Genomic DNA, 25,576 nt, shown 5'->3' with positions numbered 1-25,576 from the left:
GGTCCATCATTTATTTGCAAAGATATAGGCACTCCTATGTTCATTTCAGCATTATTCATGGCAGCCAAGACATGGAAACAGTGGAAGTGTCCTTCGATAGATGACTAGATAAAGAAGTTGTGGTACATATATACAACTGAATACTGCTCAGCCATAAGACAAGATGAAATACTGCCCATTTTAAAATTGAACTGTTTTATTTTTTTTGCTATTGAGTTATATGGCTTTTTATATTTTTTGTATATTAAACCCCTATTAGACTAAGATTTGCAAATATTTTCTTCCATTCTGTGGGTTGCTGTTTCATTTTTTTGATTGCCTCTTTAGCTGTGTAGAAGCTTTTCAGTTTGACATAACCCTACTTACTGATTTTTGCTTCTGTTGCTTGTTCTTTTGATGTTATATCCAAAAAAAATCATTGCCAAGACCAATGTCAAGAAGTTTGTTTCCCATGTTTTTTTCTAAGAGTTTATGGCTTCAGTTCTCACATTCATATCTTGAATCAATTTTGAGTTCATTTTCATTAATGGTGTAAAATAGGAGTCCAATTTCATTTTTTCTGTACGTTCTTGTCTAGTTTTCCCAACATTGTTTATTGAAGAGACTATCTTTTCTTCACTCAGCAGTCTTGGCTTCCTTTTCAAATATTAATTAACAAGTGTTTATTTCTGGGTCTTTGATTCTGTTCCATTAGTCATTGTTTATTTTTATTCCAATATCATACTGTTTTGATTACTACAGCTTTGTAGTATAAGTTTGAAATCAGGACATGTGATGCCTCTGCCTTTGTTCTTTTTTCTCAGGATTTCTTTCACTACTCCATGTAATTTGTAGTTTCACACAAATTTTAGTATTGTTTTTTATATTTCTGTCAACAATGGCACTGGAATTGCACTGATTCTACAGGTGGCTTTGGGAAGTATGCACATTTTAACAATACCCTTCTAGTCTATGAAGAGAGGATATCTTTTAATTTGTTGGGTTCTTTCATTGAAATCTTATGGTTTCAGTGCATAGATCGTTCACCTCCTTAGTTAAATTTATTACTAAGAATTTTATTGTCTTGCATCCTAATGTAAATGAGATTGTTTTCTTTCTTTTTCAGATAGTTTGTTGTTAGTGTATAGAAACACAATTGATTTCTGCATGTTGATTTCATGTCCTACAACTGACTAAATTTGTTAATTTGTTCTAAATGTTATTGATGGAGTCTTCACAAAATTAATATGTAAAATCATATCATCTGCAAAGACAATTTTACTTTTTTCCTTTTGACTTAGATACCTTTTATTTCTTTATCTTGCCTTATTGCTCTAGTGGGGACTGCCAGTGCTATGTTGAATAAGAGTATGAGAGTGGGTACCCTTATCTTATCCCTATCTTAGAGGAAAAGCTTTCAACCTTTCACTGTTGAGTATTGTATTATCTGTGGGTTTGTTGCAAGTGACTTTTATTATGTCCAGGTATGCTCCCTCTATACTCACTTTGTTGGGAGTTTTTATCATGAAAGCAGGATATATTTTATCAAATGACTTTTCTTCATCTATTGAGGTGATCATATGATTTTAATCTTTCATTCTATTACTGTGATTCATTGCATTTATTGATTTGCATATATTAAACCATCCTAGGATCCCAGGGATAAATCCCACTTGATCATGGTATGATTCTTTTAATGAACTATGTATTACATTTGGTTTCCTAATATTTTTTTGAGAATTTTTGCATCCATATCCAGCAGAGATATTGGTCTATAATTTTCTTATCTGGTTTTGGTATCATGGTAATGCTGGCCTTATAAAATGAATTTGGGAATGTCCCTCCTCTTCTACTTTTTTGGTAACATTTGAGAAGATGGTCATTAATTCTTTTTTTTTTTAATATTTTATTTATTTATTTATTTTTAGAGAGGGAAGAGAGGGAGATAGAGAGAGAGAGAGAGAAACATCAATGTGCGGTTGCTGGGGGTTATGGCCTGCAACCCAGGCATGTACCCTGGCTGGGAATCGAACCTGGGACACTTTGGTTCCCAGCCTGCGCTCCATCCACTGAGCTATGCCAGCCAGGGTCGATGGTCATTAATTCTTTAAATGTCAGAATTCACCAATAAAACCAACTAGCCTGGGCTTTTCTTTTTTCGGAGGCTTTTGATTACTGAATCAATCTCTTACTCATTATTAATCTGTTCAAATTTTGTATTTCTTCATGACTCTCTTGGTAAGCTGTATAATTCTAGACATGTCTCCAGTTCTAGGTTTTCTAATTTGTTGGCATATACATGTTCATAGCAGTTTCTCATGATACTATGTATTTCTGTGGTATAAGTTGTAATATTTCCTCTTTCATTTCTGATTTTATTTGAATCTTTTTTTTCTTTTTGTTACTCTAGCTAAATGTTCATCATTATTGTTTATCTTTTCAAAGAACCACTCTTAATTTTGTTAATATTTTCTATTTTTTTCTGGATTCTATTTAATGTATTTCTACTCTAATATTTGTTATTTCCTTCCTCCTACTAACTTCGGACTTCATTTATTCTTCTTTTTCTAGCTCCGTGAGATGTAAAGTTAGATTTGAGATACCACTTTTTTTTCCTTAATGTAGGTATTTATTACTTTATATGACCCTCTTAGAACTGCTATAGCAGCTTCCTGTGGTTTTGGTATGTTGTGTTTGCATTTTCATTTGTTTCAAGGTATTTTTTATTTCTCTCTTGATTTCTTCTTTGACCTACTGGTTGCTCAGGGGTGTGTTGTTAAATTTCCCCATATCAATAAATTTTCCAGCTTTTGTCCTGTTACTGATTTGCAGTTTCATACTATTGTGACAGGAAAAATACTTGGTCTCATTTCAATCTTTAATTTGCTAAGACTTGTTTTGTGTCCTATCATATGATCTTCCTAGAAAATATTTCATACATACTTGTGTGAAATGTGTATTCTGTTGGATGAAATGTCTGTGAGTCCATTCCGTCTAAAGTGTGGTTCAAGTCCAATGTCTCCTTGTGGATTTTCTGTTGGGATGATGTATCTGCTGTTAAAAGTGGGTTATTGAAGACCTCAACTATTATTGTATTCTTGTCTATCTTCCTTCAGATCTGATAGTATTTGCTTCATATATTTAGATGTTTTAATATTGGTTCCATATATATTATAGTTGCTATGTATTCTTTTTTTATTTTTTAATATATTTTATTGATTATGCTATTACAGTTGTCCCATTACCCCCCTTCATTCCCCTCCACCCTGCACACCCTCTCCCACCCACATTCCCCCACTTTAGTTCGTCCATGTGTCATAAGTTCTTTAGCTTCTACATTTCCCATAAATTCTTACCTGCCATCTGTTTTCTATCTGCCATCTATGCTACTTATTCTCTGTACCTTTCCCACCTCTCTTCTCCTCCCACTCTCCTGTTGCTAACCCTCCATGTGATCTCCATTTCCGTGGTTCTATTCCTGTTCTAGTGGTTTGCTTATTTTGTTTTTGTTTTTGTTTTAGGTGTGCTTGTTAATAATTGTGAGTTTGTGCTACGTATTCTTGATGAATTGACCCCATTATAATTATATAATGACTTTTTTTCTCTCTTGCTACAACTTTTGGCTTAAAGTCTATTTTTAATGATATAAATATAGCTGTTCTTACTTTGTTTTGATTTCCATTAGCATAGAATATCCTATTGCATCCCTTCACTTTCATTCTATGTGTGTCCTTAAACTGAAGTGAGCTTCTTATAGGCAGCATCTAGTGGGTTCTTGCTTTTTTAAAAAATCTGTCCAGCCATCTTATGCCGCTTGTTTGACGAATTCAGCCCACTTACCTTTACAGTAATTATTGCAGTTGAGGAATTACAAATGCCATCTCTTTATGATATTTGGCTGTTTTGTTCCTTTCTTCTTTGCAACCTTGCTTTGTGAACTGATGATTTTCTGTAGTGGTGTGCTCTGATTCCCTTCCCTTGATCTATTGTGAATCAACTATATGCTTTTGATTTCTGGTTCCCATGAAGCTTACATAGAACATAACAGTCTGTTTTACAATCATAACTTAACTTTGATTTCATATAAACACTTCTACCCTTTTACTCGCTCCCTTTTATGGTTTTTCTTTTATTTATTTATTTTTTATTTTTTAAATTTTATTTTAATTATTGTTCAAGTATAATTTTCTATGTTTTACTCCCACCCCAGCCCACCCACCCAGCCTGCCCTACCTCCTACCCATTTCCACCTGCCCCCAGTTTTTGTCCATGTGTCCTTTATACTTGTTCCTATAAACCCTTCCCCTTTGCCTCTGAAATTCCCCTGAAATTCCCTCCCCTCTCCCCTCTGAACACTGTCAGCCTTTTCTCTATTTCAGTGTCTTTGGTTATATTTTGCTTGTTTCTTTGTCTTGTTGATTAGGTTCCTGTTAAAGGTGAGATCATATGGTATTTGTCTTTCACCACTTGGCTTATTTCGCTTAGCATAATGCTTTCCAGTTCCATCCATGCTGTTGCAAAGGGTAGGAGCTCCTTCTTCTTTTATGTTTGTTTTAAAGATTTTATTTATTTATTTTTAGAGAGGGGGAAGGGAGGGGGAAGAGGAGGGAAAGAAACAACGTGTGGTTGCCTGTCACATGGCCCCCACTGGGGACCTGGCCCGCAACCCAGGCATGTGCCCTGACTGGGAATCGAACCTGCGACCCTTTGGTTTGCAGCCCACATTGAGCTACACCAGGCAGGCCCTTTTATGTTTTAATGTGGCAATTTATTTCCTTTTATATTATGTATTTATTAACAAATTATACTAGCTATAGTTATTTTTAGTACTCTTGTTCTTTAACATTTATAGATAATTTCCTTTAATAGTTTCCCTCAATAAAATCATGCTCAAAGACCAGAAACTGAAGAGCCTAAGGAATCAAGATAATTAAAGGGCAAAAGGAAATTTCTTCTTGTGATATAAACGATTTAACCTACCTTTGTGGAATGTAGAACATGTGCTGGGGAGGTGGTTTATAGAGGACACCTTCATACACGGGCCAGAGCCCACTCAGAATCCTGAAGAGAGAACTTTTCCCACAACCATTGGGACCAGTTATCAAAAGATGCATTCCTTCTTGTACCTAAAGTAAGAAATAAAATTACAAACTGCAATATTTTTAAATAATTTCATTTGGCAGCATTTAAAAGTGATTTTTAAAAACCTTTCAAACACATGATAACCTAGGATGGGCAAGGAATCAAGAAAAATAAATCAGGATTAACAGCATCCAATTTGGCTTTGACAATGCTCTGAAGGTAAAAGTATCATAAATTAATTCAATCTTAAAGAAAATTAATGTGCTTGAAATGAGCAATGGGCTTTCCAAAATTTTACTTGAGGTCTTGTAATCAGATTCTATGTACATATGTAGAAACACAACCTTGTGGAAAATAGGAAACAAAATTTAAATTAAAATATATTATATTTCATTTTATTTATATTAATATTTGATTAACTTTATATTGAATTAAAATACAACTTTGTTGTATTTGTCAGTTGGAATTATTATCTAATTCCAACATAGTTCATCTAAGAGCCAGCTGGGTTGTTTAATTTTGTATTTCAGCAGTCTGAAATATTATAGAAATCATATAAGCCCATAATCAGGGAAATGAATTTATTCCAGTTCTGCTTTATTCACAAATAAAATATGTTTACTAAACCAGGAGACAGGAAATCAAGAGGATTGTCCTTTAGTCTTATGCACAGGATGCATTAAAACAAATACACAGGGTCCAGCAGAAGTAACGCATGCTTGAGTGTGGCTGGTAGGGTAATAATATGGGTGTAATAATTTATAGATTTAATTTGAACATTTCACCTAAAATGTCATATGATATGCTTGAATGTGATATTGTTATGTTACCAGAATTACATGTTTATGATTTTGTTATAAAAAAGGGGTGTTATTTGTGTTGGACCCTGCATATGTATGTGTATATAGTACATATATACAGTTATAACAATAAAATAAAAGATATTTATCCACTACCAGTTGGATTCTCACCTACAGAATCTTTCACCTTATTTACCATTTAAATTTAAACAGTTGAATATCCTGAATTGCCATTCTACTCAGTATGACCGGAAGTTGTCTTACTGTGGTATTTAAAGAATATTGTGAAAAAAAAAGAATATTGTGAAGAACGAGGAAAAGAAACACTGTTAAAAATTTGACCTACTAAGAACAAATATTTTATAATCAGTTAAAAATAAATATAGTATGAAAGAAAGAAATTACAGTATATCCACAGATATATCTTTATATAGTATGGATACAAATATCTAAGTATCGGTGATGTGGAATACATCATACTGCAAACTCAAAAATGAAAGAGCATTATGTTACTTGCATTATGTCAGTGTAAGGGGCCAACCAGTTCCATGTCTGTCCTTGACTCATTTGCTTGTATAACATAAGCTGAAATCTTTTTGTTGAAAGAAGGTAGTGGGAAGAGGGGCAGAAGGAGAATGGAAAGGGGAAAAAAGGGTTGGGACAGAGGTTAGGGGAACTAGGAATACATATGATAAGTATATGCAAAGCAAAAATGGTTCAGATTCATATCCTGTCTAAATAATTAGACTTTCCTTAGCAAACATTGATTGAGTATCTGTCATGTGCCGGACATACTTCTAGGCACAGTGGATACAGAGTTAGTCAAGACAAAGTCCTTGTTCTCATGGAGCTTCAATAGGAAAGATGACAATAAACACATGAATAAAAATGTAAGTAGCAATAAATGCTATTATGATAGCAATAGAGGAAAATTTGTAGGGAAAAATGGTGGCACTGTGAGGTTGGTGGGGGGCTTCTTTTGATTGGGTGGTCAGAAAAATACTCTTTTAGGAGGTAACATTTTGGCTGAGCCTGGGTGACAAGAAGCAACTAGTCCAATCTGGGGGAAGAGTGATCTCAGCAGCAAAGATAGCCACCACAGGGGCAGGAGACAGAAGCAAGATTGAGTCTATAAAATCTGACAATAGACATTTTTTTCTGTTTAACTGTAGTCAAACTAAAATGCTATTTTGATAGATTCAAGTTCAAGGAAAGTCCTAGGAAGAGCTCAGAAAGAATTAATTTGTGATTTGCTGTGCTCTTTGACTAGAGAGAGAATTTAGGAAGTTCAATTTTGTAGAAGCATAAATACTTCCCAAATGATTTTCCTAAGGCATGCACCAGGGCAAAAGGTATATTCACAAAATATTTTAACAGGGTCATTCATTCTCTATTAGGAACTCCCAGAAATTTAACACATTTTGAGTCATAAGAGACTTGTCTACATTCATAGTTTTAGCATGTTTTCTGATATTTAGTAAGCAGCAAGTGTGAAGTAAAAAGAATTTCCACATTCATTGAATTTTCTTCTCTGAATGTTTTTTTTTTTTTTTAATTCTGAAAGGCCAAAAAAAAGGATAAGAATCTTTTCTTCTAAAAATCTGTTTGTCAAACCATGCAGAGGAGACAGAACTTTTTATTTAATTTTAGGGAACTGAGACTTTAAACAAAATTCCTTTCTGAGTAAAAAATAAACAATTATTTAAAAAGTGTACCATAATAACATATATCTTTGTAAAACTTCAAAATGTATAGGACACTTTCATTAGACTATTTAAAAATTATTTTATATAAAAATAAACTGAACTCTAATTTTCTTTACAGAAAGGGTGTGATATATCCACAATAATGTAGTTAGTAGATGGGAGAATTCAAGACTCTTATTCTTTTTAATAAGTGGAACAATAAGAACTGATATTATGAAACCTAACCTGACCCCCCAAAAAACCCTCTATACAAAAAGTCATAAGTTATACATTGTAAAACTATTAATAAATAAACATTTCATGCATGCCTCTCAAATGTTTCATTTCAAGTCTACTTAAGATTAGAGTATACCTTTAGCACCTAATTGGTACTCATGTTCAAGTCCAAATAATTAAAGAATTCTAGGGATAAATAAAGCCTCATCAAATTGTAGTTAAAATACAATTTCTCTTATATGTATTACCACAGAATTTTCCCTGTTCAGTATTTCTCATCCTTTTCCAGGACTCTTATTCATTTGTAAATACATCTCTAATTAAACCTTGACCACAAGGTCTGTACTAAAATGATTAGAAGATGTATTGCCATGTTTGTAATTCTCTCATCAAGTCCAAACATGTCTTTGTTTGAACTAAAGCTCACATGCTTTCACTAGAATCACTAATGCTGATCAGCAAATTATGTGTACTTGAATTTCAAAATGTATGTTTGAATTTTGTAATGCTTCGAACCAGGGCCTCAGCTTTATTAACTGTCCTTACATTTTTGTAATCAACATACATGTTAAATAACAGTTCATTCTCAACAGAACTAAAAACTAAATTCCAATCCATGAATCTTATTTTCCCCAGTAGAAGATATGATTATTTAAAATATAAATTAAATTTAGAGACTGTGTATTAACAGAAGTAGACTTGCTAATGACCTTTATTGTCATATTTTAGTAAACATATTATAATACAGGCTTGTAGTTTTTGAGTAATTCCTGTAAGGAACAAAATTAAATTTTATTTTCAAATGTTAATTCTGAGAAAATTTCCTATTGCTTCCAAAAGTTTCCTAGTGTGGGCTCTCAGTGCACTATATTATCGATATTTAACCTGGCAACAAAGCAGTAGAAGTCAAATTTCTCTTTTTCTCTGCTTCCTGAGGAAGCAACTGCTTCTGTGATTGAGCCACTGTGCATACCTTTCTTGATTTCCCCTCCTTTCCATATGCTCCTCCAAGTATTTAACTTAAGGTATATGAATTCTGAGTTGTTTTGTATGAGTGTGATGGCAACAATCAGAGGATTCTTGAATATCATCTTACTTTGAAGTTCAGCCTGGAAGCCACCACTTCTCCCGCTGGTGTAATTATGGGAACATTTTCACAGATAATTCCACAATCCACATCAATAACTTTTCCTGTAAGTTAAGGATCAGTTTAAGTTACAAAAACTATCATGTGCCACTGCAAAATAAATAAAGTATACTGTAGCAAAATAGATAAATTTATTATAAAGATAATTCACAGTAACAAATCATAGAAATAGATGCAAATATATTTATATTTAAAGCAAATTTTAATGTTATTGGAACGTTTTGACACATCTATTTGGGAAATCTCTCTTAGAAACATTTTGCAATAATCTTATATCAAAATTAAGAGAGCAAAGCCAAACTATCTGAGCCATACTCTTTATAACTACTTATTTTTCTAAATTAACCTTTCCTACTGAATAAACACAATGCTGTGAAAAAGGAAGACACAGAATAATACAATTTTTAAAAATATGATAAGCAAACTTAAGTTTTAAAACACAGAATGAAGAAGAACAATATGACATTAGCTCTAGTTCTGCTATTTTAATCTTAAAAGCCAACATTTCATTCTGCCATATAAGCAGTTTCCAAAAATCTAGAAATTTTGTCCTAAATTAAAAAAGTGTAATATTTTATGGTAATGGTAGTCACCACTCCTCAAATTCCAACACTAACTTTAGGAATAGCTGTCTACTAAATACTGGTCCCTTTTAACAATTAAAAGCTACCATCTAAAGAGCTTTGGTTCTGTTGATAAACACTTAAATATACAAAAAATATAAAAACATTTGAATTGAAAACCTTTGATTTCCAATGTGTCACTGAGGGGTAATTCTATAGTAGCTCCACTCCTGTCCTGATTTTCAGATTCTTGTATGACAGCAGTTCTCTTATAAATGCCTCCTTTTACTTCATCAAAGACCCAAAACATATTGTATACTCGAGCAGTATAGCCTGCTAATTCAGTGACCTAAAATCAACATGAAGAAATAAAATGGAGTTAATATACCCAAGACATACTTTTAAATAAATGTGCCATCATCTAAAACTCTTATTTAACCTCATAGGTACTATTTTATTATTCATGAGAAATAGACAATACATGTGGTAACTAAAAGAAGGAACAATAAAAAGCTTGCCAAGAGAGCAACATAAGTGTTAATGTGAGTTGACTGGAATAATAAAATACATTAAAAATTATTCATTCAAATCAAGGTTCAAAAATAAAAGGTAAAGACTTCAGAATATGTGTATTAGTGAGACTTAAAAACCTTTCAGTCAAATTTCTGATTTAACCCTTATTTATATAAGAAATTTCATTTCCAGAAAATTAGAAGTTTTGTGAAAAGCTTAAGTTAATTCAATGAAATAATAATTCTTTATTTTGGTATCTTTTTAAAATGGAAGAAACATTTTTTCTTATTATAAAATTAGTTTTTATGAATCAAATCGATTATCAAAATTCCTAAGTTTGTCAAGAGAAAATACCTCTTCTAGAGGATACCAACACTGGGGGTGAGCTTGGTGAAAACTTCAAATAATTTTCAGTCCATATCTCACAATTCAGCTTCTTTTCAAGTCGAGCATAATATATATGCCCAAAGAAAAACATTAAGTATAACTTTTTTATAGGAGAGATTATAAAATGAGATGAGATATACTATTCTTCAACAAATATTTACTGACCAAGGACAATAGTCCAGTTATTAAAATGGATATTAGGAAGTTAAAAATGAGCAAGAGTTCCTGTTTTCCACTCAAGGTATGGTGCAGAAGATAGACAATTCTAAAGTGGAAATGCACCAGGTGTACTGTGAACACAAAGAAGGAATACCCAGAACTGCAGGGAAGCCAGGAAGAAGGTAGAATCGCAAGCTCATTTTATATGTGCTTGTTGAGGCTTCACTTTCATGAAGAATGAGTAAAAGTCTGCAAGGTATATAAACAATATTATTAACTAACATTTATTGAGCATTTAATATATATTGTTTTAAATATTCTGCATGTATCAAGTCATGACAATCTGATAAAGTCAATGCTATCATTACTTCCATTTAAAAGGTGAGGAAACAGAAACAGAGGTTAAGGAACTTGATTAGGTTTACATAATTTATAAATACAAGAGCAAGAATTTAAATTTAAGAACTCTAGCTCCAGAATCCACACCTAAGGACTTTTTTAAATTTAAAAACAAATGCATCATATACAGGCAAAAAAAAGAGGAATTACAATTGACAGTATAAACACAGAGCTAAGGATTAATAAAATACAGATTTAAAAGAAACTTGGATAAATATATTTGTATAGAAAAAATCCAAAATCAAATGTAGAGATCAATTAAAGAAAGGTGGAAGGCAATGGATTATTAGACCAAGCTTCAAGGTGGAGTGGGCAGAGTGTCTGAAAAAACTGAGAATTTGCAGTTCAAAAATTAAAGGGTATTAACACTTGGGTATACACTTGGAAATTGCTATCCTTTATCTTGATTATAGTCTTCACAATTTTTGATAGAGAAAAGATATGTTTCTAAAATGTGAAGTATATCTGAATATCTGATAACTTACATTTTGCTTGACATTCACATATCTTATTTTAATCAAATTGACAACAAGAAATGCAAGTACCTCTTTGTATGAAGACATAATCCTTTCAACAGCATCGGCTCCAGAGGCCAATAAATTTCGAGCAGTGGTAAAAGCTTCTGTCCGTTCACTAACCATAGCTTGTTTTTGGCCATCCTCTAAATATAAAAACAAATACAAATATATGTATAAATTTAGTTACTTTTTTTCAAGTAACTAAATGTTTTTTTTGTGTATACAGATGAAATTGTGGCTATAACAGCCTTATGTAAATTTTCCAACAGTATTAGCAATCTCCTAGACATTTAATTATTAAAAATACAGTAATTTTACCAGATTTTATATAAAGCTCCCTTTGTTTTATTATTCTTCTAGAAAAAGAGAACAATTAAATCTATAGGCATTAAGACTGATTTCATTTAGTATTCTTTCAATTCTTTCCAAATATAATTCCTGCCCTTACTGTAGCTAGGCAATAAAATATTACTTATTTTGTCAATAAAATTGACTGTAATATAAGCAAATATTTCCACTGTGGTTCCTTTGATAGAAATGCAAATTAACCTCTGTCTACCTGCTTCAAAAGACTTTCACCTCACAGTACAGCAGCTCCCCAAACATGCAATATTCTGTTTACCCTCTGATATCTGTACATGTTTTCTTCTTACTTTAACATACTCACGTTCCTTTTCCACCTAGCTCTTTCTTCAAGAGTTAATTCTTTAATACAGGTTTCCGTGGAAACCCTTGTTTAGATTTTTTAATAGGCTATAAGTTCCTTAAGGGTCAAGACTTTTATTCTTTATTCCTAGTACTCAGAAGAGTATCTAGCACATAATACTCCTTAATGTGTATTAAATGAATTCATAGATGAACATCCCAAGTTACTGTCAATGCGAAATTATGGTTAAGAGTCAGGAGTTAGAGAGAGTAGGTTTCAATCCGGGCTCTACTACTTATTGGCAAGTACTAAGGTAAGTAGAGCAAGCTACTTTATCATTTCTATGCCTATTTTCTCATCTATAATGTGGGAAATAATAGCGGTTTTTATTTTCTGTAGTTATTATTGTTATTATTGCACATCTACTCAATTTACTCTTACTCTTCAAAATAATTCTCTCCAGGTCATTACTTTAATCTTTCCATTAATTTGATCCTCTATCTGGTGCTTCTATAGATTATCTTAAAAGTTCTAAATTAAATATTGTGAATTAATATAGAAATTAGAATAACACATCCATACCCACTTTAATATTTATTTCCCTCTGATTTATCTCAATGTGAAGGTTTCTTTTTTCTCCAGAACAATTATTTAACTTATGCCCCAACATGACTACCAGGAACGTTCACCTTTCCTTGCTTATAGATATCTCAGCTGAGTTTGAAAGGGATCGGTGCATAAGTAAAATTTACTCAGCAGACATTTGCTGAACACCTAGCTGTGCCAGGAATTAGGTAAGGTGCTAGTGGGTATGCACAGGTAAATGTTATTTTCAGATTCTTTCTTGAGGGAGCTTACAGTCTGGTAGGAGAGAGAAGCCAAATTCCCAAATAACTAAGCTGGGAAGCCTATGATGACAGTTAATGTGAGGTGTCTGAAGGAGGTAAAAATCATTCTTGCTGCAAGAAACAGGAAATGCTTTATGGAGGAATAGACTGAGAGGGAGGCCTTGAAGATCACATACAATTTTAACACATCATAAGTATAGCATAAGCAATGGCACAGAGAAGGGAAATTTCAAGGAATGCCAACAGAATGATAAATATCTTGGTCAAAATGCAGTGTAGGTTGTTGTCAGGCACCGATTTCGTTTGAGTGTTAGAATCACCATGAGTTCACTGGCACCTGTTATGGTAATCCAATATGGTCTCTTCTGTTAAACACTACTCTAGTGAACTATCATTATTTCCCATGAAGTTAGTTTCCTTGAAGAATGGAAAAAGAAAGGCTTTGAGTGCTGGTATAAATGAGAAATGAAGTATATGATTGGATAAATATACTGGGAAAAGAGTGTAGATACTCTCAAACACTTTTAAATGTCTGAAAAATTTAGATAAGTCACAAAAATAATTACCAAAGGATTCTCAGTAAGCTACCAAAATAGTAAATTGCTGTTATCAGTTAAAGCTCTTAGAATAGTATTGGCTCACAGAGAATCTGGCTGATGATTAAAGATAATTGTAAGATTTTATAAATTGTTTTAAGAGGGAGCTCCTATTGTTTGAATAGGAGCTTTTACTATCAGCCTCTATTAAGAAGAGAAAACACTAGCATAGGTGGACTTGTGTTTGACGTGGCCTGGTACTTCCCACATTGCTTTGGCAGATTAGTGTTTATCAGGTTTCTTTCATGCTTTTAGTAGTAAAATTACAAATGGCTCTGGACAGATTTCATTTGACTTCCATTGTACTGGCTGTTATCTGGCAGATGCTGTGGACACTGTGCCAGTGGTATCATGTCATGCATACAACAGCCAACCATATAACCCCTCTGATGGGGCCAGAGAAGTTCATGACTTAAAGCACTCATTTATTTTGTGTCATAACACATTTTATTTTCCTACTGAATATTGTAAATGTTTTGTCAAAAGTTCCCCTTAGAGGGTTTAATATTTAATACTGTATCTTCTCATTTTACCGATACTGTTCAGCTCTGCCATTAAGTATATACAGGGTCTGGCACAAATAACACCCCCTTTTTATTACAAAATCATAAGCATATAATTCTGTAACTTAATATCACACTCAAGTATGCCATGTGACATTTTAGGTGAAATGTTCAAATGAAAACTGTAAATTATTACACCCATATTTATACCCAACCAACCACACTTGGTAGGGTAAAAAAGTAGGCGCTGCTTCTGCCAGACCCTGTATTAAAACATGGCCACATCTTGTTATTTCCCTGAAAAGGCAAGAATGCACTTAAAAAACTGAAGTTGCCCTGGCTGGCATAGCTCAGTGGATTGAGCGCAGGCTGTGAACCAAAGTGTCGCAGGTTCGATTCCCAGTCAGGGCACATGCCTGGGTTGCAGGCCACAGCCCCCAGCAACCGCACATTGATGTTTCTCTCTCTCTCTTTCTCCCTCCCTTCCCTCTCTAAAAAAAAATAAATAAAAATCTTAAAAAACAAAACAAAATTTAAGTTATATCATTATACATTTTTCAAAACCCATAGAACTGTACAGTACAAAGTATGGGCCTTAATGCAAACTATGCAGACACTACTGGCTGTGCTGGTGGTCTGGCTGCTATCTTCCCTGCCTGTGAAGGTGTCTGGGATAATGGCTGGTGGGAGGGACCTACAGGTAGCTTTCTCTGGCCTTGCCCAGAACTGCTTTTGATATGAAAAGAAGAAAAGTGACCTGTAATATTAAAAATTGAGGTTATAGCTGTCAGATAACTATTTTCTTCACAAAATTTCAGTTTTTCTCTTAATATAAAGTGAACAAAGGGGTAATTTCCTCTGAAAACATATAATAGAAACTATATATATAATTAACTATTTCAGTGCCTTTTCAAACATTTGGTCCCATGATTAGTTGGTCTCAAACTAAGTGAAGTCCCTTATAGAATTAGTTCTAAATAGCTAATACAAGGCAATGCAATGAAAGGGGAAAAAAGCAATACTCTAGGAATTGCATAATGCCCTAGCCTTAGTGCTTCCACCAGCCTTCTGTGTGACCTTAGACAAATCTGGGGCCCCAGACTAGATGATCTGTAAGATCCTCTTCTGATGTGAAAACAGCATAATTCCATATGAAATTCTGTAATGTGAACTTGAACATAATTGTCATCCTGTCCTTACCATAACATTTCACTTAAAGTTGTGGGTAGATGGTATAACAAGTATGCCATGGAACTAGTTTTCTTTGTTCCTTCCCACCAAAATCATGCAGGCTCCTTCTCTTATCTGCATGTTTACCCTGGACTCCCCAGTCACTTTCAAATGCCTTGTCCCTTTAATGACAATGATCATGCCAGCAAACATCTATTGAGCATTTCCTATGATACAGGCATTGTTGCAAGTTTTATGTATGCAATTTTCTTTAATCTGCCTAACTACTCTGCTATAATTTTCCCCATTTTAAAAAATGAGGAAATGGAAGCACAAAAAGGTTAAACTATTTGTCCTTAGAAAACAGTCTAATAAACAAAAGAGCCAGATGCTGACTCGAGCGCATATGGTAAGAATATAAATAAACATTAACATTGCTTCCACCTAGGTTCTCATTACTGGCCAAGAACTGTTTCAAAGCACATGTATATAATATATATAATTTCATAACAATTCTTTAAGATATGTATTATTTTCTTTATAGTTAAGATAGGAAAACTGAGGCAAATAAAGTTTATATAACTTTCTTAATGATAAATACTATTAAATAGCAGAATCAAGATTTAAACAGTGACCTGCTTCTTTCTTTATTCTACTTTTTTCTTTCTTGCATCCTACTTTTTCTCCCTTTTCTCTTTGACATTCCTCTCTCATTCACCCATTTTTTTCTATCTTAAGTATAGATAGTGTCATATACTTAATTCATCTCTACCATAAGGAACAACTCCGGGCAGAAGAGTAAATTAAGGTTGAAGACTATAGACTATGTGGCATGCAATTCTAAGACTTAAAGTCTCAAAGACATATAGTCATCTAAAAATAAATAAATTATTTTGTCTGGGTAAATTGAAATTTATATGTGTTGTCACCTTAGGTCAAATGTACTTAGTGAATGCACACATATAAACATTATAAGCATTCATGTAGAAATTACAGTTGATATCGAAGCACACTATCATAATAATGTTGTCATTATAAATTCATTTTCTTTTTCTATGAAATCCTTATAATACTTTTCTTTGTATAAAATTTTCTTTTGAAAAGAAGCTTTAAGAATCACTTTGTACCTAGGCTTCACTCTAATCAAAGATATAAAAAGACTTGTACTCAGAAAATTATAAGACACTGAAAAAAGTAATTAAAGAAGACACAAATAAGTGGAAGCGCATACTGTGTTCATGGACAGAAAGAATCAACATCATTAAAATGTCCATACTATCCAAAGCAATCTATAGATTCAATGAAATTCCTATCAAGATACCAATGATATATTTCATAGAACTAGAACAAATATTTCAAAAATTTAAATAGAATCACAAAAGGTCTTGAATAGCAACAGCAATCTTGAGAAAGAAAGGTGGCAGAATCAGGATACCTAATAGTATATCAAACTATACTATAAGGCCAAAGTCATCTAAACAACATGGTACTGGCATAAACACAGACATATAGATCAATGGAACAGAAAAGAGAGCCCAGAAATAAACACACTTTTAGAGTCAATTAATATTTGACAGAGGGAGCAAGCACATACAATTAAAGACAGTTTATTAAATAAATGGTGTTGGGAAAATTACACAGATACAAGCAGAAAAATGAAACTAGACCACGTTTTTACACCACACACATGAATACATTCAAAATGGATTAAAGACTTAAATGTTAGAGCTGAAATCATAAAAATCCTGGGAGAAAAACATAGGCGGTAAAATCTCAGACACTGCTCGTAGCAATATTTTTTCTGCTATATCTCCTCAGGTAAGGGAAATAAAAGGTAAAATAAACAAATGGGACTACATCAAACTAAAAAGGTTTCACACAGCAAAAGAAACCATCAACAAAATAAAAAGGCAACCTACTGAATAGGAGAACATATTTGCTGACACATCTGATAAGCGGTAATATCCAAAATTTATGAAGAACTGGTAAAACTTCACATCAAAAAAAAACAATCCAATAAAAAATGGGCAAAGGACTTGAATAGACACTTCTATGAAGAGGACACACAGATGGCCAATAGACATATGAAAAGATGCTCAATGTCACTAATCAGAGAAATACAAATTAAAACCACAATGAGATATTGCCTCACACCTGTCAGAATGGCTGTCATCAATAAACCAACAAACAAGAAGGGGGGGCGAGGATGTAGAGAAAGGGGGACCCTTTTGCACTGTTGGTAGGAATACAGATTTGTGCAGTCACTGTGGAAAGCAGTATGGAGATACACCCAAAAATTAAAAATGGAACTGCTTTATGATCCAGCAATTCCACTTTTGGGAATGTATCTGAAAAAGCCAAAATACTTATTAGAAAGAACATAAGCATCTCTATGTTCATTGCAGCCTTATTTACCATCATGAGGATCTGGAAGCAGCCCAGTGTGCATTAGTAGATGAGTGCATAAAACAACTACAGTGCATATACACAATGGAATACTCCTTGGATATAAAAAAAAAAAAAAAAGAAGAGAATTTTACCTCTGTGACAGCATAGGTGGACTTGGAGAACATTATGCTAAGTGAAATAAACCAGTCAGAGAAAGACAAATCCCATATGATTTCACTCATATGTGCAATCTAATGAACAAAAGAATTAACAAGTAAAATAGAGTCAGACTCATAGAGAGCAGGCTGGCAGCTTTGTGCAGGGTGCGGGGGCAGGGGGCAGGCTTGGTGGTAGAGGTATCCAGCAAAAAGGAAAAAGGGCTCATGGACATGGACAACAGTGTGCTTTTTGGAGTAGGGGAAGGAGAAGGGTATAAGGGAGATAAATGGTAATGGAAAAATACAACAACAACAAAAAAGAATCACATCATTTCTCTTGAATCAATGTTATTATGCCCATCTAAAATTCTAATACTGTTTCTTTAATTTAATATGGTATTTTCAGGATTTTTAGGATATGTTTTTAAATGTCTTATTACATCATGTACGGAGGTACAGTTGTTAAATTCTTTGCATACATTGTTTACATCTTACTGCTTTCTGTGGGGTTAATTTGTCACTATTAATAGCTGCATTTTCTCTGTTGTATGTTTACTCTAGGGCTTTCTAATAAGACCAATGCTTCCAAGGACTAACAGAACTATATTATAATCTTGTAATACGGGTTGCTGCTAACATAGGTTATATATGAAACTTTAAAAATATCCATAGACTTAGATTCACTATGAACACCTGATAATTTTGTCAAATTTCTTAGTAAAACTAATCTTAAACCCATAGGTTTTTATCTTTTTTCTTCAATATTCTTAAAAAACCAATTTATTTTATTATGAAAGGATTAAGTCTAAAACTACTATTACTAACAATGCCTTTTTCAATATAAGCTTTTAAATAATATTTTTAAAGAACAAATTTTGAAAATGTAAAAACAGATGAAATCCAGTTTCCCAGGGGTGTAAACTCACTGTCTATTGTTGAGTTGCACAGTATATTTGGTATATGGATAGTACTTTTCATAAGGGATTGGCAAATACTAAATACCAAAATGAACAATTTTAGGTTAAGAATGGCTCAAATTTGGTAAGTGTCTTCACAAGAATTGGTTAATGTATTGAAGTACTGCTAAAATATACAAGCATATGGACAACAGTGTGGGGACTGACTGTGGGAGTGGGGGGTGGGATGGTTGGAGGAGAGGAAAGGGGGAAAATTAGGATGACTATAATAGAATAATAATAAAAAACAAAAATAAAAGGAAAGCTATGGTAATTTTTTACTTGTTTCTACTAGTTGCCTTCAAACAAATAACTATTAAACCTTAATTCTACTGCAAAAACAACTGCAAAACAATGTGAATTGTTACATTATTTTCAGTGTTACCTTTTCTTTTCTACAATTAACCACGTATCAAGAACATGCAGAGCATGCTCTGTGCTTTATGAACATTACTCTATTAAGTAAACTCTTACAACAACCCCCTGAAACAGGCTTTCTCATTCTCATTTCATAGATGAAGAAACTGAGGTTTGGAAAGTTTAAGAAACAACTTAGACATATACAGACAGCTAGAGGGAAAGCCAGTTGAGAAAAGCTCTGTCTCACTACAAAGCCCAAGCGTTTGTCTAGCTCCTTCAACAGTAAGGCCAGTTCTGTCAAGTGGTTTTCAAAGAGGAGGGGAATTTTTTATTTTGCAGAAATAGCAGAAAATGCTGCTTCTTTATTTAATTCCCCTCTGTCCCTGCCAATCAAGATCAAAAGTGCAAACTTCCATCTCAGCAAAGTATTACACAACATTTTAATGTTGTCCTTTTTGCACTTATATTTTTCACTGTTCCAAAGGATGAAAATATTGGTAAAAATCATTGAGGTGGTGATAAGATAGAATTAGAAACTTGCAACGTGAAAAGCCCTTCCCCCACAATACCACCAAACCATGCTACATAGGAGCTTATCTATACCACCTACAAGAAAGAAGAGACTTGTACCATGGCACGAAGCACTCTGTGAAACCACAGTCCTGGTTACCTAACTTTTCATAAAATCAGGGTAGATCCAGTTATCGACTATTTATAGAGTAAATGCACTGGATGTGCAGAACTGAAGTTGGCAATGAGTAAAACTTGTATTACAACTTGTTTTGAAGCAACTTTGTTTTGAGTTTAAATGTTAAACTATATAATTATTTTACATTAGGCAGTGTAATTAAAATTGCTCAAATTCAGCTCCTAGAAACCCTGCATCAGAGATCTCTGAAATGTTTAAGAACTGGAAAGATGTTTTGAACCACTTGTTAATGTGGCTCAAATGAACAATTGGGGCCACATTAACAAAAGTGCAAATGAACTTTGTAAAAAATATATATTGCTGGTCTTATTACTGGATGTCAAAAAGTCCTCCATTGTTTCTGACTGTTAATTACTACAGAATGATGCCTACATACAGAGTTTTGTTCATACAAAACCAGCAGTGATACCTTCAAGAGAAATAACCTTAAATATGTATTTGAGATTAAGCATGAATGCCATTACCACCATCTGCAAAGCCAGTTGCAGTGATAATCGGTACAGCCACCATAATTAGTCCACTGCCGCTCCAAACATACTTCATCAAGAACTGCTCTATCATGATGTACCACAAACGTTTTGATAAAATGAGGTTCATTTGATCTGCTAAAGCTTTGTAACTTTTCTGTAGTTGCTTCATTTCTACCTATAAAGAGAAAAACAGTTAAGAATTAACTTAGCCTGGGGTATCAAAATAAATATTGCATGCTTGAGGACTTTCTTTAAGGATAAGTTACATATTAGTTTGTTCTACTTAGTATTATATTATCCATGATGCTAACAACCAATAAACACAGATTAACATCAGAATTTACTCATTATTACTTAGCTTTATCACACCTATAATATTAAAACAACCATGATACTCAGTAAATATAATGTTTAGTATAGAAATATATGTGATTTATAATCATGATTTTAAAATATGCATAAGATGTTGAAATTAAATGGTATTCTATAAGATATGAATATGTAATATTAGAGCCTTATCTTTTTTGATTATACAAAAAATGTCTAAAAATAAACACATGATACATATATGTATAATTAGACTTCAGATTTGAACTAACTCAAATTTATTGGATTTTGTCTTAAATTCAAGAAACCTATAGCATGATATAATTTATATCATTATGTTCAGTGATTCAAGAAGACTGACACATCAATATGATTTATACAACATATACGGCCAATTTTCAAGTGGGAATAGAAGTCCTAAATTTGCTTTCAAGTTTCTTATTCAGGTTGGCACTGCTATAATTTTTTTATAATTAATGATGCTTCAAAAATCAAATACTTCTGCTTGGTAATTAAAATACCATTTTCAACTTTAGAATACCTTAGTATTTTATTTGCCGAGTCATTTGTATTAAGATTTCAGATGCATCACCTTAAAATTACTGTCATATTTAATATTATAAACTTACTTTCATGCACTGCAATTTTAAATAATTAGGCTAACTATTTTAAGGATTGGCTGAATGTTGAAAATCTTTAATATTTAAAATAACATTCTGGAACTCCTTTTCTCCTCCTCATTTCTAATTTTAGGTTTTCTATCAACGCTAGACAGAATTTCATTTCACTGCCTCTCTTTACTTGTGTCAAATCGTGGTGCTGAACATTAACTAAGAGTAATGGAAATCCCATTTGTGAGACACAGTCTACAGCACTTCTTAGAACTTAGGACACTGAATCACTGACCAGACATGCAAAACTGTCAAACTTGTCTTTCAAATGAAAGCATGTTTTTTCCTCTTGAACAAACAATAACAACAACAATAACAAAATACCATCCTAAACTTTCCATCTCAATAGAAATGTGTTTACTTAGTTTCCAAACATGTTTTCTTCTAATTTTGTAGAACTACCTACCAAATTAGAGTTTAAGTTTTAAGAAAAGGCTTTAGAGATAATTCTGAGCATGTGTGGGTAACTGGGAGTAAGTAGACTTTTTTTTTTACAGCACCAAACATTTTATTCTCATGAAACTTTAGATAGGTTTGCACTCTATAATTTTTTAAACAACTTGTCATTAAACAGGGTAATGAAGCATATATTTTAATAAAGGTTTAGATGTCACAGGAATCTAAAACGCTAAAGAAGTGGGTCTATCAATAGTACAACAGATGGTATCTAGCACTGAAGTGGCAGCTTGAAGTCTCACATTTCACCCATCACCTTAATTTCTCTTACCTTATGTCCTCTGTAAAAGGCAATTTCTTCAACATTGGCTATAATTCTGGAGTGAACATACCGTAAATAACCCTTTCTATGTGCTTCTTCAGCCACCAATTTACCAAATTTAGGAGAGCAGGCTTTCAACACTTTAGCAGTGGCATATACCACAAGTCCTGCTATTAGGGTGGGCCCAATTGGGCTCGCACCTCTGGATCTGGCGGTCTGGATGAGCGTATAGGAGGTCAGAATTACATCTAAAATAGGTTTGGTCAGATTGGAATATAAGTGAGCCACAGATTGGGAGAACATCATAATATCTTCAGTAAGAGACTGGTCAGGGTTTGCCAGCCTCCCATCCATGTTGATCACTTTATAATAAGTCAGATTTGTAAAATAGGTTTCATAGGCATGGTCTACTAGGCGAGTTCTGAAGGCCAAAGCCAATTTGCACTCCAGGTACCTTATTGCACTGTTGACAAAAGTGGCAGGGATGGCAATCATAAGCCACTTGATTAATTTGATGATGAAAGTCCGAGGTTTCTTTTCCACAATGCTTTTTACAATTTTTCCATCCAGACCAGCAACATAGATAGACAAAAATGTTCTTGAGATTAGAGCCACCGAGTGGAGGCAGAGCCACCCTGTTTCAGTGGTCACAAGTTTTGGAAAGAGGATTTTCCGAAGTTCTAGTAGCTGTTTGAAAAAATCTGCATTCACTCCAGGCGAAGGTTTTTTACAAGTAATCTCGGTGCAATGCAGAACTTCTCTGTTCTCTGCAGCTGGGTAAGCTTCTTTTCTCTTCCTGTGGCCACTTTGCTTTAAATGCTTGCTAACGATGGGATAGAGGGTTTTCAGAGCATATGCCGCAGCCACCAGGCAGGCAGCCCTTTTAGCAGCATTCGATCTGGTCCATTTCACTCGATCAGCTGCTGCATTTAGCATATGTATCATTTTCCCAGTGACCCAAACCGACTTCAAAAAGAATTGTTTAAAAGATCATCCTCCATGGGGATCCCCGGCAAATATTTCAGAAAGTCCTACAGCGTTCCATACTCTGCAGCGTTTCTCCTCTTCTGTGTTTTTGTTTTTAATTTTGTTCTGCTGTGACAGATGCAGCAGAGCTCCGACTCCACTGCATCTACTGGGGATGATTCGCTCAGAAGCTCAAGCTGCACCAAGTCTCCCCAAGCTCCTCCCTCTCAGGCCCCTCATTGGCTGTGAGGGCGGTGGGACCTTGGAATCCTCACTGCTTCCCTTTGTACCTCGAAAATGTGGAGAGAGCAAAACCAATTACATCCTTAAACTGGAATTCAGAGAGTTAAATGTCTATTTTTGGAGAGGTCGAATCAAGGCAGCTCTTGGCGACAAAAACTGCTGTAGCTACTGAGCATGCTCAGCGTCACTTAGCAACCCACGGAAGTTTCAGAACATACATCACTTCTCTAAGGTTTTAGTAGATACCACAAGGGGAAGAGCAAAAAGGGAGATTTCTGAAACCTATAAAACTGACGAGGAAAAAGGAACGAGGGAATTGAGGGACAAGAGGATCACCATGAAATGAATATGAAAAAGCTGTGGAATGACCCTGAAAGGGTGAGAGAAGAAAGTGACAAGTGGAAAGGGAACTGGAGAAAATACTTGAATCTGTTTTGCTGTCCGTCCCCCACCTATTTATTTTTTTTCCTGTCTGTGATTTTATATGAAGCCCCAGAACCTATCAGACAAGTTGTCATTGAGGGTAGGTTTTGTTTTTGTTTTTTGTAAATAAACAGAAGTCTGTATTATAGAAAGTAACTCTTTGCTACACCTCCATTGCTGTTTACTTGTCCTAATAATAAAAGTACTCCAGCCCCATACCTGCTATTTTTAGCAATGGAGTTCTGATGCACTGGTATTTATTTACAAGGTGACTACTAAATAAATGAGAGCAATGTTTGACTTCTGCCACCCCCTTACGTCCCTTGTTACTTTGGAGGTATGCAACTCTATAATCAAATGTTAACCATTTGGGAATCCAACCAGAATTAGTGGAAATAACTTCTCCAGGACCTTACTTCACTTTTCAAGAGTTCTTTCTCTTTTGAAAGCTTTTGTTTGTTTTGTTTAGGCTTAGAGATAATCTATTGGCTACTTCCCATTTATATTTTAGTTATTTTATAAATGTCATGAGTATTAAAAAAAATTCTCTATCTTCCTAATGGAGGACTTAAACAGCTAAATAGGTAAGCAAAATTCTGCATACTTAAAAAATATAAAGGTCATTTCATTTTAGATAAGGATAAGTATACTCTTGAATATGCAAAAACATTTTTTGCTTCCTCCCCGCCCCCCGGCCCACAACATACATGCACACATCTAGTCAGCTAGAAGCCTGGAAAGATATGCATTAAACAAGAATAGAGGTCATCACAGATCTCTTTTTGTTTGCATTCAATTCATCAGGTTTACTAATATATGAGTGGTTAATTCATGCAAGTCTCTTTGTTAGCTGGCCACATTAGCAGACAATCTGTCATTCCATGAAGTCTATATGTAGAGCTCATGGTATCATAGTTTATTTCAAAATCTTATGTTCCTAGTCTCATGCTTTTCATGTATTAAAATAAGTCTGTGTTATATCTATAAATTTTAATTCTTTATGTTATATTTCCTGACTGTGTAAGATAGGTGGGGGGCTAGGGTAAACTTAACTAGGGGTGATGAGAGGATGTTCAGCTAGGCAGAACATGGGTCAGAAAGCAGCTGGCAGTTGAGGCAAGTGGCTTGCATCACTGGCATAAGACAGCCATAGCAGGGCAGGAACAGGGAGGTGGGAAATTTAGGGGCAAACAATATTAGACATCCAAACACGTCCCCACATCGCTGTAGGTAGGTCAGTTTGCCAACCGATAATGAGGACAGAAGAAGGCTTTTAATGCTTAGAGTGAAAAAACTTGTTAGAATGAACAATTAGGTATGAGGAAAATAATCAAGACAGGAATTTGGTTACCAGAATTGTGGTACAAGAAAGGCCAATTACTGGAACTGGGGAAAAAGTCAATGTGAAATTTGACTGGATGTTGAGTCACTGAAGTACAGACAGAGCTGTAACCATTTAAGTTCCACTCCCACTCTTCACCCAGAGTCAGGGTTGAACTTAGTATCTGAGACTAGGATCAAGCCTTCAGGGAAGGCAAATAAAGAATTTGAGACGACAGAAACATGATAGGTATTTCCAGTTGGAAATAAATGCCATTTAAGTAAGAAACTAAGTATGTCAAGGTGCTTCTTTAATTTTTTCTACTAACAGCATGAAAGTAAATTTCATTTGAATTCCAAATTATGTCAGCAAAAGGAGGTTAAAAAAATCACTTAATTTAGTAAACATAATTCAGCCTAATTTTTACTCAAGTTTCTCAACTTTACATGTGTTTATGTGGGAAAGTAGTAAAACTTTCTTAAGAGGACAGAAATAATTTTAGAAAAAGAGTTTGTAAATGAGAAATAATTATCAAATTACTCTTTTGAAGTGTGAGACTCAATGTCAGTGTCAAAGTGGACACTATCAATATCCATGCAAGAGCAGGGTTAAATAGATTTATAAGTATTAGACT

General features: G+C 33.9%; 1 protein-coding gene across 1 annotated transcript in view; it reads right to left on the bottom strand.

Annotated features, from left to right (window-relative positions):
* ABCD2 (ATP binding cassette subfamily D member 2) overlaps positions 1-23,335 on the bottom strand; it is a 54,440-nt gene extending 31,105 nt beyond the window's left edge. The window contains exons 1-6 of the mRNA XM_028533468.2: positions 21,999-23,335; positions 20,268-20,448; positions 11,497-11,612; positions 9,674-9,842; positions 8,880-8,974; positions 4,960-5,105 (exon numbers count right to left, since the gene is read on the bottom strand). Coding sequence (XP_028389269.1) covers positions 4,960-5,105; positions 8,880-8,974; positions 9,674-9,842; positions 11,497-11,612; positions 20,268-20,448; positions 21,999-22,934 — 1,643 coding nt within the window. The 5' untranslated portion in view covers positions 22,935-23,335. The remainder of the gene's footprint in view (positions 1-4,959; positions 5,106-8,879; positions 8,975-9,673; positions 9,843-11,496; positions 11,613-20,267; positions 20,449-21,998) is intronic.
* Between the last annotated feature and the right edge of the window lie 2,241 nt (positions 23,336-25,576).

The sequence above is a fragment of the Phyllostomus discolor genome, chromosome 2 (genome assembly GCF_004126475.2).
Source record: "Phyllostomus discolor isolate MPI-MPIP mPhyDis1 chromosome 2, mPhyDis1.pri.v3, whole genome shotgun sequence".
NCBI classification, from domain to species: Eukaryota; Metazoa; Chordata; class Mammalia; order Chiroptera; family Phyllostomidae; genus Phyllostomus; species Phyllostomus discolor.
The sequence above is the reverse complement of the archived record's forward strand: the minus strand, read 5'-3'. Positions and strand labels throughout refer to the sequence as shown.